Source organism: Panthera leo, chromosome C1, assembly GCF_018350215.1.
Source record: "Panthera leo isolate Ple1 chromosome C1, P.leo_Ple1_pat1.1, whole genome shotgun sequence".
Taxonomy (NCBI): Eukaryota; Metazoa; Chordata; class Mammalia; order Carnivora; family Felidae; genus Panthera; species Panthera leo.
Genome location: NC_056686.1, coordinates 34,590,437 through 34,603,085, shown reverse-complemented (window position 1 = coordinate 34,603,085; position 12,649 = coordinate 34,590,437). Strand labels below are relative to the sequence as shown.

Sequence of the window (12,649 nt, the reverse complement as noted above, 5' to 3'; positions counted from 1 at the left end):
AACTGTCTTGGTGTCAGAATACGATTGTGTTGGAGATAAACTGTGAAAGGAGAAAGGCTGGATGCTGACATTCTATTGGCACTGAGTGTCCTGGGCTGCTTCCTGTAGTTGCCAGTGTTTATGATGAAGCCAGCTTGTTCCTGGACAAAGCCCTTGTGTGGGTAGGGGATCTCAGTAACCAGTCATGTTATCAGTCAGGGTCAAAAGCCCTCGCCTTGTGGTTTCCGAGTCTGGAGAAGCGGGAGTTAATCTGTAATCCCTTGGTGAAAGGAGCCACAGAGCACACATTAATTCTTCCTCTCACCTCTCCAGCTTTAAGTGGTTAAGGTCTCTGAGCTCTGTTTAGCCTGTGAGCCCTGGTTCTCAGCTTAATAATACTTGGCTTTGCTCTAGTACCTTTCATTGTGAGGATGTGAAAGCTTTTTACAAATATATATTAACCCAAGTGAGATTGGGTTTAAACTGCAACAGGAAGGATTTAAGTTATGCCTAAGGTAGAACTTTCCAATATTTATTTGTATTAAATTGGCTCTCTCCCTCATGGCTTCTCGTGTAGGTCTTAGAGATGTCTTATAGGTTGTCAGGTGCATGGACTAATGTTCCTAATTCCACAGTCTCTTCATCTAGTGCCTTGGTAGAGCTGATAAGATGTAGTCCATCCTTAGAAGCATTAATACAGAGGAGTGAGGCCTCCTCCTGGAAGGATGCCTCTAGCTGAACCAATAGCTCAAGACTCTGTGTCTCTGGGGGTGAGTTCATGCCCTTTAGGAATTCAGCTGTAAGCCATGTCTTGCTGAACCACAAGTGCTCTAGAAACACCCAGATAGAGAGGGAGCTGAGCTCACTAGGCCCCCCTCAGGCTGATGATTCTAGGACTGCTGACCACCGGATAGGAGTGTGAGAAAGCCCCAGGACCCTGGAGCCCTACCCACTACCACCAGGGTTGAAGAGGCGGGCCTAGCCTATAGAGGGAGATCCTGGAGAGCAGTGCCCTGGTTTTCCTTTATAGTAGAGTGATTTTCTCTCTCCGCATTAGTGATTTTCCTGGGCCCAGAGTAGGTGCTTGTAGAGTACATAGATGCTGACCTAAGTCCCATTTCCAAGGAGGGAGGGCTCTTGGCAAGGGTACCCATTGGTTTCTTCTGCGAGTCCTTCTGGAAGCCCTTCAGTATTCACCTCATCTGAGTGACCCTTGGTAGGAGTCAGAAGTCGTAGACCTAACCTTGTCCCAGAAGACTCAGACTAGACATGAGACTGGCACACAGACCCCAGAGCTTTCCAAGAAGTAAGAGTGGCTGTAGGTTTTCCAGGATAGTCCTGACCCTAAGTCCCAGCTCCAAGCTTGAGGACGTGACTTGGCTCTGGAAGAACCAAGCAGGAGAGAAGCTGGACCAGAAAGAAGAGCAGTGGATGCATGGGTGCTAGTCAGTCATCTGGATGTTGGACCTGGAGTTGGCAACAAGCCTACTCTGGGCTCTGGCCCCTGTGTGCCTGAGGCAAAACACAGGGCAACTGCCTGCTGAATGTGTGGCTGTGGGTGCTGGCTGGACTGGGAAGAGGAGGGGCTGCCAAGAAGAACACAGATTCCATGAGGGCAGGGTTTTCATGTTTTTCCTCATGGCTGGATTCCTAGTTCTTAGAATGGAGTCTGGCACATTGTAGGCTGTCCATGAATAGCTGTTGACTAAATAAATGGAGGAGTCTTGGCACTCTAAGATGAAAGCTGCTGACCCAGAGCTCTTCCTCACCCTAACCCTCCACTCTCACCCCTCAGCAGACCAACTCTTCTTCTTTTTGGCTCAGGCCCTCCCTCTGCTGGGCAGTTCTTTGGTCTCCCAAGCAAGGAAAGGGTGTGGAGGTGCCAGCCGGGTGGGCATGCTGTGGGTTAAAGCCTTGCGAAACAACAGTGTAGTTAATCTTTCTAATTTATTTTCCTTTTAGACCATGGGAAGTCTGTAGGCAGCAGCTGTTACCCAATTAAAATACAGATTAATATAAAAACAGTTTCTGGAATATAAAATAGAGTGGCTGTGTCCTTACACTTCCTTAAAATACCACCTAATAATGACTTGATGAACTACAGAAACCCACCTAGAGGAACTCAGCGTTCTTAAAATGAAAATTTCTTCCCTAAAAGGTGTGTATTACCATTCCATGTAAGTCACTACGAGAAAATAACCTTCCCTCTTAGAGCCAGCGGTTCCTGTGATTTGGGTATTTGATATTCATTAAATGTAATTATAGTTTAATTGGAGTTTAATCCCCCCCCCCCCAACACTTACAAAAAAAAAAAAGAAGTTCCCAAGCAAGCCTGAGATGCTGCTCTCTGTGGAAGTAGCCAGGGGCACATTGGGCATGGTGATTTCCTGCTGGATCCAAGTCTATGGATAGGGGCCTCCTGCCTCAGATCCCTGAGGCAGTCTGTCCTAGTCTGTGTCCGAGGGATATTTTCACTTCCAAACAATGCAAAGCAACAAGCTTGTTTGAAGCTAGGCCTGACCTGGGTGTAGCATAGGCTCGTGAGTCAGAAATTCTCTAGAGCAGATTCATACATTAGGCCTTTTCATCTGCATTAAGTTAAAGGTGTCTATTTCTTACTTGCCTAGTTGGTGTTGAGGGCCCAGGTATTTAGGGTGAAGGGTAGATGCCTGTGGGGCTCCCCTGGCTCTTCACTGATGTTACAGGGGGAAATGCTGGACATCAGAACCCAAGTATGGCTGTCCTGTGCAAGTATTCTCCAAGTTCTCTGGGAACTTCTGTGAAGCTTGGAGGTGAATTGACTTTAGACTGTAATTTGTAGGGAGTTATTGAGCCTATTGAATACAAAAGATACATAAAATCAGGTTTTTTTTCAAAGTAAAAGCTGAAATAGGTATGAAACACACCCTGTGGTCAGTATGTAGGTGTGTATCCCCCTCTCAGGGCAGGGGGAATTCACCTTGTATCCTGGGACCTTATTCCCAAGGCTTCTGTCAGATTCTGAGCCTAAAGCAGTGCACACCAGAATCTTTTACAGTAGAAGGAGAAAAACAGAAAGAAAGGATCCAGTCCAGTTTTGAAACCCTATGCCCTCCGGTTCCACCTATTGGCTATTTCTCTTTCCTTTCAGCTCACCGGGATTATTCAAGCTATGGTGGATGGTCAGCCAAGCCTGCAGCAAGTACTGGAGGTAGGTTGAATGACCTTTAATTCCTGACCTCTGACCCTTTCCTGCTGCCTTTCTCTCCCTCCCCTCCTGAGAATGTAGCCGTGTAATTTGACTATGATTATGGCTTGATTAGAATAACATTTGCTGTCACATCAGTGACATGCTGTTGAGAGTATTGAACCATTGATCTGTCATCTCCAGCTGTTCCCATCAGGGTTACTGGCAAGATGTCCGAGTGCTGCCCTGAGATCCTCACAGGGCTCCCCACCCCCTCCTGGTCCCTGGCCCTCTGCTGGGCGGCATTGGCAGCCTGTGCTGGGCGGGTCAGGGAGTAGGGGGGGCTGAGCTGTGGCACTGCAGGACTAGCCCTGGGGACTGGAGGTGTTTTTGTTTAGCTTTAGTGTGGGCTTCCTGTGGCATGTGAGCACTTCATTAACTCACCCAGAACTCCCCATCGATGGCTTTTGTTTGCTGTCAGCTCCTCCAGGAGGTGCGGCTGGGCCCGCCTGCCCCACTGCAGCTTGCCGCTGGATGCGTTGTGCCTGTCAGGGGTGCACAGGCTGCACTGGGTAATGATTCCTAATCAGAATAATTACAACAATTGCCTATGTGAGGGAAATCAAATTAAAGGCTTTAGAACCCTTGGCAGAGACCACACTTCTAGGATGTTCTCCTCGGGGAGCTAGAAAAGGTTAAGATGCTACTTCTTGTGCTCCAGCCTGAGGGAATAAAGAAGGGCTATGCTTGGCCTCAGCTAGTCTCCCACCCCTTCTGGCCTGGGGGTTTTCACCAAGGGAGAAGGTCCCCCTCCCCCTCCCTCCTCTCTAGAGGGAGGGGAGAAGAGAAAAAGCCTGTGGATCTCATTTGGTGCTTTATTTATCTTTAAGACCAATAAACCCAAAGCTTAGCCCCTATCAAAGCACAAGAGAAAGCAGAGTGTTGGGGGGATAGCAGGGCACATCTGCATTGGAGGTAGGCAGCCTAGAGGAAGTTGGATGGTGGCAGGGAGAGGGAGGAAGATCTCTTTATTTAGCCAAGAGATTCTGCCCCATGGGAAAGAGAAATGCAGACTGAATTTCCTGGGGCTCCTCAGGATGGAGTCAGATTTAGGCTCACCTAGTGGCAGGTGTGCTCTCTGTTCCTGGGAGTGTATAAGCCTAGGCTCTGTGACTGGTCAAGCTCTGGGTAGGGTCAGCATTAGGGTACCTGCAATAGATTGGGAGAAAATAAGATGAGCTCTGAGGTGTCCCCCAGCCCCACTGACCCTCTTTTTTTCAGGAGAGATTAACTCCTATGATTGAGGGGGCCCCTTAGCATGGATTGCACCCTGTAAGACCGGATTCAAGGAGAAAAAGGGGACCCATCCTTTCCTATGTCCCAGCCAGGGCCTAGCATCTGACAGAGGCCAGAGAGCAGGCAGCTTTTTTTTCTTGGAATGTCTCTGGCCAGGATCCTAAAAGGAAGATGCCTGCTGTAGGCCAGCACCAAACTAGGGCTGTTGAAATTACGGGATTTTTTTTCTTCAGTGGTGCTGGTTGCCAGGGACCTGTGGTCTTCAGGAGGCTTCCTCCTGCTAACCCCAGGCCAGCCTGGAGCAGGGTGCTCAGAGGATTCTGAGTCTCACCCAGGAAGCTACTTCAGCACACTGTGTGGGTAAAGAGGGAAGATTCCTGGCATTAGCCTGAATAGGGAGTCTCTGGCAAGGAGACTAGAATAGGCTCTGCTTTGTCCCATTAGCCCTGAGTTGGTCACACAGCTAAAAAGCTAACTTCTTGTCCTAACCAAGTCCCTGAGCAGGTGGCCAGCTAGATGTTTGCCTGACTAATTTGGTCCAAGTAGGACTCAAGCTAGACCTTCTGTAGCTGGGAGGGCTAGCCCAGCTGATTGGGGGTCTTCTCAGTGGTTCCTCTAGCTCTTTATCCATTCAAGCATAGGGGGAAGGAAAAGGGCAGACTTTATTCCAAATGTAGTATCTCTTCCCTGGACAGGCTCACAGTGGAATGTTTTCACTAAATATCTATCACATGAGTGAATGGCCTATGTCCTAAGCTTCTGAAGGACCCCCTGTGAGTATTAAGTGCTTCTCATGGGGAAGGCTTGGTCTTGCTGAGCATTGGCTCCTGACAGTCCTGTCTTGCTCTTATCTAAGAGCACTGTGCAGGAGTTGCGGCATTGAAGAGCCCCCCTGGAAGATGGGGCACTTCCCTTGGGGATTTAAGGCCAGTGAGCTGGAACAAGGTTAGCTGACATAGGGAGCTCCAGGTTTGCCTTACCTCTTCTGTAAAGTCTTGGGAAAGGGTATACAAGTGTGCGTGTTCATCTGTGCAAGTGGGCCATACTGGATGGGGAGACAAGCCATTCAGCAGTGGAAGGTCCAGAATGTAGCTTGCTGCAGAGACTCTTGGCCCGAGAGGGATTCTCTGGTGTACAGACTATGAAGAGGATCAGCACAGTCTGGCTCAGGGAGCAGCTCTGACCTCCTGGGAGTGGGACTGCTCTAGCCGTGGAACCACATAGGATCCTTGGCCCTACTCAAAGACTGTGTCAGTGTGGACCAGGCCTCCAGGATCTCTGAGATGTCTGGGGAGCCAGCCTATACCTGCTAGAAGTCATCTTACTTCAAGATTTCCATGGACTCTCCATTACTTGCTGGAGTCTTCACAGTCTGGCTTAACCTAGCCCCCAGCCTCATTTCCTGTCCGTTCTTTCTACACACTGTAGACATTGGTCACACTATTCCCTACTCATATTTCAGTAAATCAGTAGGTATCTTGTGAGAAGGTACTGCAGTAGATTAGGGATTAAGACAGTGAATAAGACAAATAAGATTCCCTGCCTTCATGGTGTTTATAGTCTGGTGGGGAGGGCAGACGTTAAGCACATAATTGCTTCTCAAATACAAAATGATTGTGCGTGTGCCTTTGCCTCTGCCTGTAGCATCTTTTCCTGTGTTCCATCCTGTCAAGCAAACCCAACCACAGAATCCCAAGTTCAGTTGTCTTCTTTGTGAAGCCTTCCTTTCTGACTCTTTACCCTGTAAAAGATAGAGCTAGCCACTTCGTCCTCTTGGTCCTATAGCATTCTGTTCACTTCTCCATGGTTGCATCTATTATATTGTATTATGATGATCTGCCTTTCTTGCCTTCTCAGCCTACTGTCTGTTTTGTGGTAGGCACTTAATACCTTATTACATTTAATTCTCAAAACAACCCTGTAAGGTTAGTCATCTGCCTCATTTTATAGATGAAGGAAACTGAAGTTCAGAGAGATTAAATGACTTTTAAATGACTTCCCATCAGTGACACAGCCAGGATATGGAAGAGTCAGGGTTAGAACCCAGATGTGTCTGACTTTCAATCCTATGTTTCTAGCTTCTTTGCCTTTAAAAACTAATCCTTCTGCATGAGTGGAGCAATGGTGATCTGCTATAGTCTCACCCCATGCCTGGGATCTTCTGAAAAATAGGCAATATTTCATGAATTCTTTATGATAATTCTCTCATTATATACTGATTTTAATGTTTGTACTTGCAATGTGAGTGCAAATAATAAAACTGATCAAAGGGATGAAGGGAAAGAAATACTTATAGCATGTTTAGGAACAGTTTTTATCTCTGTCTAGGAATTGAGCTCAGCCTTCAATAGAGTCCACCGAATTTGAATTTGAATCTGAATCCTCAACCAGGAGAGGAGAAACATGAAGTCTGGGGCCAGTTTATGAGCTTTTAGTAACTAAAGCAGGCAGTGCTATCCCAGAGATCAAGAAGGGGTTCCAGCCCAGCAAGGGAGCTTTTTTTGCTAGACTCACGGTGAAGATTAACTTTACTTTCATTGGGGGGAATCACCAAATTCATAAATGTGGTTAATAAACGTTTGGTAGGAGGATGAAATGAGTGAGTGAATGAAGAAACCTGTGGATTGGAGTCCCTCCTTGAGGCCTCCTTCCAGCCTGTTCTCATGGCCCAGGGCAACCTGTGTCTGTGCTAGGCTCTGCTTTTGAGGACCAGCCTACTGGGATATGTCCTTATCCTGTCTGGAGCAGGCAGTGGGACAGTGGAGAGACTCCCTCCTCCCCCCACTTGGGCTTGTGGATCTTCCTGCAGGGATTGTCCTCCCTGTGCCCCCACAGCCCTGAGCCAAGGCTGAGAGCCCAGAGCAGAGCCATGGCTGGATAAGATTACAGATTTTTCCTGCTCTGATTACAAGCAGCTTATCTGCGTTTCACTGTTGTGGCTCTTCACAGACTCAGGAAGAAAAAAAAGAGGGAAATCTCATCTGTTCTTGTTGTGTACTTTTCAGAGGGTCGATGAGTGGATGGCGAAGGAAGGCCTCTTAGATCCAAACGTCAAGTCAATTTTTGTCACCTGTGGAGACTGGGACTTGAAAGTCATGTGAGTACAAGAAGGACTACTTTGCTGTCAGGGCTTGGAATCTGTGGGGCCAGGTCTTCCTTTCACAGGCTTACACATCCAAGCCTACAGGGCAGCTGAGTCAGGGAGTGTCTGGATCTTTGGGGCTGCCAAGGTGGGAAGAGGGCTGGGATCCGTGCCTTCTGCCTCTGGAACAAGGAATAGTAGACAAGTCAAGGACCCTACTGGGATTGCTGTTGTCGGGGCCTTTTGGCCTTTGCCAGGTCCCACTGCTCAGGACAGCCCTTCCAGTTGTGGGGTTACTTATTGTCCTGGAAGGAAGGAAGGAAGGAAGGAAGGAAGGAAGGAAGGAAGGAAGGGGAGGAGAGGAAGGGGTTAAAAGAAGATTCTTTTTCTTTTCTTTTCTTTTCTTTTTTGAGAGAGAGAGAGAGAGAGAGAATCTTAAGCAGGCCTTAGGTCCAGCATGGAGCCCAATGTGGGGCTCAATCTCACAACCATGAGATCATGACCTGAGCTGAAATCAAGAATTAGGTGCTTAACTGACTGAGCCATCAAGGTGCCCCAGATCCTTTTTTTTTTTTAAACCAAATATATAGCATTTACTACTCTTAGTGCTTTAGAAATAGTAACTCATTAATAAACGCTGGTACTCTTATTCCTGTTTTATGGATAAGAAAATTAAGGCACAGAGTGGTTAAGTAACTTACCCAAGAACACACAGAGCCAGGATTCAAACCCAGGCAACCTGACTCCAGGGTCCTTTCTCTTAGCCATTATGGCATCCTACCCTTTTATCTGGAATACAAAGCCCTGATGATTCAACTGAGGGCCCAGTGGTGGAATGAGAGAGGGCTGCTTATAGGGAGCTCTCCAAGTCCCCAGCCTCCTTGTCCCTCCTTTGTCCCCACTGCTTTTTATCCTTTGTCTCTCGGTCCTGCCCTGGTTATAGAAGACAGAACTGGTTCCTTTGCCGGGTTGACACTTTTGCCTCTTGTCTATCCTTATGGATACCTGGCTTCAGACAGCCCCCAGGGAGCTAAAGCGGGGTGGAGGTGGTGGGGGCACTGTTTGCTGAGGATTGATAGAATCGATACCTCTGTGTTCTTTGTGACCGAAGGCAATAGCAAGCATTCTGTGTGTGTGTGTGTGTGTGTGTGTGTGTGTGCGCGCGCGCGTGTGCACGCGCGCATGCATGTGTGTGTACGCGTGTGCACACAAGCTTCGTGCATAGGGTGGGGTATTGGTGGGGGGTGGGGAATAGTGGCTCTGGAGTAACATTTCCTAGCAAATTAGGTATTATCCTCTTAACTAGGTCCTTCTTTATGCCTTTTGGATGCTAGGTATTGAGGTGAAGTTATGCATTCAGGTGGATGTCAAGACTGCTACAGGACACCAACTCCCTAAGTGAGACAGGAGGAGGAACAAGCCCAGATCACATATACACCCACACACCTCATCTCCATATCCTTTAGGTCATGTACACACATTGACCGCATACGTCTAGGTGTGTGCACATGACTCCCAGAGCTCCAAAGGATCTTTGTGCTCCCAGATGACACTCATGTGTCAGGGAAATTATGGAGGCTGGATCTGGAAGCAGATATGAATGAGGGGAGGGTTCCATGGAGAAGGTGAGGAGGAGGAAGGCTGTTGTTCTTATTTATGGCATCTTGGAAAGCTCTGAGCACTTGAAGCAGAGAAGGGATTTAGGTGGATTTCAGCAGCACAAGAGAAGCTATTTGGGGTGGCAAGGTTCAGGCTGATACCTAGCATCTGGGGCTCATGTAGCCTAGTCCAGAGGCCTAGTTTCTCCAGATAACCTCCCAGGACTCCCACTCTTCCAGTGGTTTTCACTCTTTGGTGTGTTCATATCCCAGGCACCCACATTTCATTTCAGAATGTTCTGCATTAACTGTGAATGGCACGTGCATACATGTGTATATGAAAACTTCCCTGTGCATGCATGCAGGGACTATCTGGCCGGGCCTCCTAAGCTTGGAGTTGGTTTCTCCATAAGAAGAAGAGGGAATTTCAGAGGATGTTGTCTTCTTTGGCCCATTCTGGCCTGCAGCACCAGTTTAGCCCAGTGGGCCCAGAACAGATTTTGGTGTCTCAGGAGGCTGCTTTGAATCTTCACAAAAAATGATGTAATCAAGAAGAGGGATTGGGTTATTGAATCCAAACATACAGGAAAACAAACCAAATTTTAATGAGCATGTACCATATCTCATTCAGTCCTTCTAACTATCTTCCCTGGTAGAAGGTGGTATCTCCCTTTTATAGAGGCAAAACGCAAAATAGTATTTACACCTGAGGCCCAAAATGGTAGAGATTCATAGCTACACAGAATTGAACTCTAAGGCCATGTTGCTTCTAAAAGAGATGGGTTGCGGAGACTTTGGTAGCTGGTTTGGGTTTGTATTGAAAAGGCCAGTGAAGCTCTGAAAAAGAATGTGCAAGAGGGAAGCAGATGTCAGGTGGCAGGAGTTGGGGGGAGGAGAGCTTTGTGGCTGCCTTTTAGAAGCAGGACTCCGCATAACTGCTGGGAAGGCTCTTAATTAAATGTGTAACAAAATAAAAACAGCCAGAGAGGAAACCTAAGTAGTGCTGCGTGACAGTGCACAGCTTATCGGTGTTCCTGGAACCTCTCGTCAGATGGCTCTCGTCAGAGCCATCACCTTTTTATGCGCCTGGTAAAGGCTGCTGATGAGCCTGACAAGGGTGGTGTTAAATTGACACCCGCAACTTGTTAGTATGTGGCTTACTTCTTATTTTGACATCCATTTTCAGACTTAACTAAGTCTAAGGAATTCAGAAAATATTTTCATTTCCCACTCTAGTTTTCTGGAGCCATGGCTCCTTCTCATTGCTGCCCTTCCCCTCTCTCCCAACACCCACCCCCAACCAGCTTCACATCACTTTTGTTGGAAAGGGCCTGATTAGTGAGGCACTGAGAAATGGGAACTGAAGTGGCAGCGGAAATCCCACTGGAGAAAAGAAATCTGCTCCCGTCCCGACAGAATCATTTTGTGTCCATCTTTTGTCAAAGCCAGATGAGTTGATACTCTGTGGGCTTTGATGCTGTAGTCACAGATCCTGCCGAGGTGGGTTTTAATTTAGTGGGCATGGATTTAATTTTCCTTCTCAACTTGCTTAAGAAATGACACTTGTTATGGCTTCGACCCTGGGTCAGCTTGCCTCCCTACCTGACCTACCTTTCCTTTGCCTTACCTCATGGTTCTTGAAGCTCCTCTTGGGGTTTAGTGTTCTTTCACCAATTTTCTGTCTTCTCTGCCTACCCAGGCAGGGAATGCCTCTGTAGGTTCCAGCTTTGACATGGCAGCAGAGATCCTGCTGGAGAAAAGCAATCTGCTTTATCTGCCATCTGAACTCCAAGCTTTCACATCCAGCTACTGATTCCGTTTCTCCACCTAGGTGCCCACAGTCCCCTTAAAGCTCAGGTGTCATCTTTCTCCCAACACCTAGTCCTCCAACTTGCTCTCAAGTTGTGACTGGAACCTCTACCTGGTATTTCTGTCAGAAACCCGAGACTCATCCTTGATTCCTTTTCTCTAGTCACAACCAATTAATTGCCAACTCTTGTTGATTCTTCTTGCCAGAGGTTTCTCAAAGTCATTGCCTTCTTTCCATCCCTGCTACCACTGCCCTAGTTCAGGTCATCATATTCTTTTTGGAATACAAAAGTGCTCTAGTCTTTCTGACCCCAGTTTTACTTCTTTTGTGCCATTCTCCTAATTGCAGCAAATTATGTCACACCTCCGCGCAATACTTTCAAGGCTTCCTCTTGCTCTTACGGCAAAGTCACACAGTTTATTGAGGCCTCAAGGCTCTTGCTTACTTCTCTAACCTCATCTCCCTGACCCCAGTCAGATGCTCTAGCTAGCCAGTTCCTTAGGATCCATCTTTAAAAAAAATTTTTTAATGTTTATTTATTTTTAAGAGAGAGAGAGAGAGAGCGTGAGCAGGGGAGGAACAGAGAGAAAGGGAGACACAGAATCAAAAGCAGGCTCCAGGCTCTGAACTGTCAGCACAGAGCCCAACACGGGGCTCAAACCCACGAACTGTGAGATCATGACCTGAGCCGAAGTTGGACGCTTAACCGACTGAGCCACCAGGCATCCCCCTTAGGATCCATCTTAACGACATTTTCTAGGTGCCTTCCTGTGTGTTTCTGGAATGTATTTACTTATACTTGGAATTGTATAAATTCTACTTATCTGTATCTTTCACTAGATTGTGGGCACCATTATAACTTTGGACAATGTTTGACATGTAGTATTTCAATAAATATTTGTTGAACAAATGACAGCTAAGTAATGGAGTGGGCCTATGGAATCCGTACTTAGGAAGAATGACAGAGGATCGATGGAAGGTAGATTCAGGGAGAACGGAACAGAAGAAGAAATCTTAGGCCTTCCTGCAGTGTGAAAGGTTGAACTGTGCTGTTAATGCAAGTTGTTCCTGGATTTTCTCACTGCCAGTAGTGGGTGTTGGGTCCTCCCTCCATGGTGGGTACTGGGTAAGATGGCCCATAGGCCTGGGCCATGGAGGAGTTTGGTCTTAGGAGCAGGGTGAAGGGCTTTCTCTGAGAGATTTGTGCCTTCCAAGACTGAGGGCTGGGATTGCTCTGGAAGTTTTATATTAGATAATAAAGATAGTCAGCACTTATTGAGCACTTATTATATACCAGGAGTTCTGCTCTGCTATTTAGACAATCTCATTTAATTCTACCACAATCTTAAGGAATAAATTCTTTTTATAACCCTTTTTTTTTTTTCCTTAAATAAATGATGAGGAAACTGCAGCCCAGAGAGGTAAGTTATTTGTCAAGGCCTCATACAAGTTTGTGGCAGGGATTTGAACCTAGGCATTCTGACTCTAGAAACCATGTGTTTAACCACTATGCCATCTGACCATCTGCTTTTGTCTTTCATGGCCCATGGCTTTGTGATATGGTGGGAATGCCTTTCTTTCCTTTGTTTGCACTGAGTGGCAGATGTTCTCTGACACCCTAGGCTGCTGGTACCTGATCTGGTGTTGGTGGAGGTCTGCACTGTTATTTTTGTTTTGCTATGCGGGCGTAGTTGGCCAGGAGGTGTGGTGAAGGATGA

The 12,649-nt window shown here is 47.1% G+C and overlaps 1 protein-coding gene across 8 annotated transcripts in view; it reads left to right on the top strand.

The window, feature by feature from the left end:
* Nucleotides 1-12,649, top strand: part of ERI3 (ERI1 exoribonuclease family member 3) — a 127,920-nt gene that overhangs the window by 36,635 nt on the left and 78,636 nt on the right. For all 8 annotated transcript variants that reach the window (XM_042950773.1, XM_042950778.1, XM_042950776.1 and 5 more), the window contains 2 exons: nucleotides 3,110-3,169; nucleotides 7,447-7,538. In XM_042950773.1, the coding sequence (XP_042806707.1) occupies nucleotides 3,110-3,169; nucleotides 7,447-7,538 (152 nt within the window). The remainder of the gene's footprint in view (nucleotides 1-3,109; nucleotides 3,170-7,446; nucleotides 7,539-12,649) is intronic.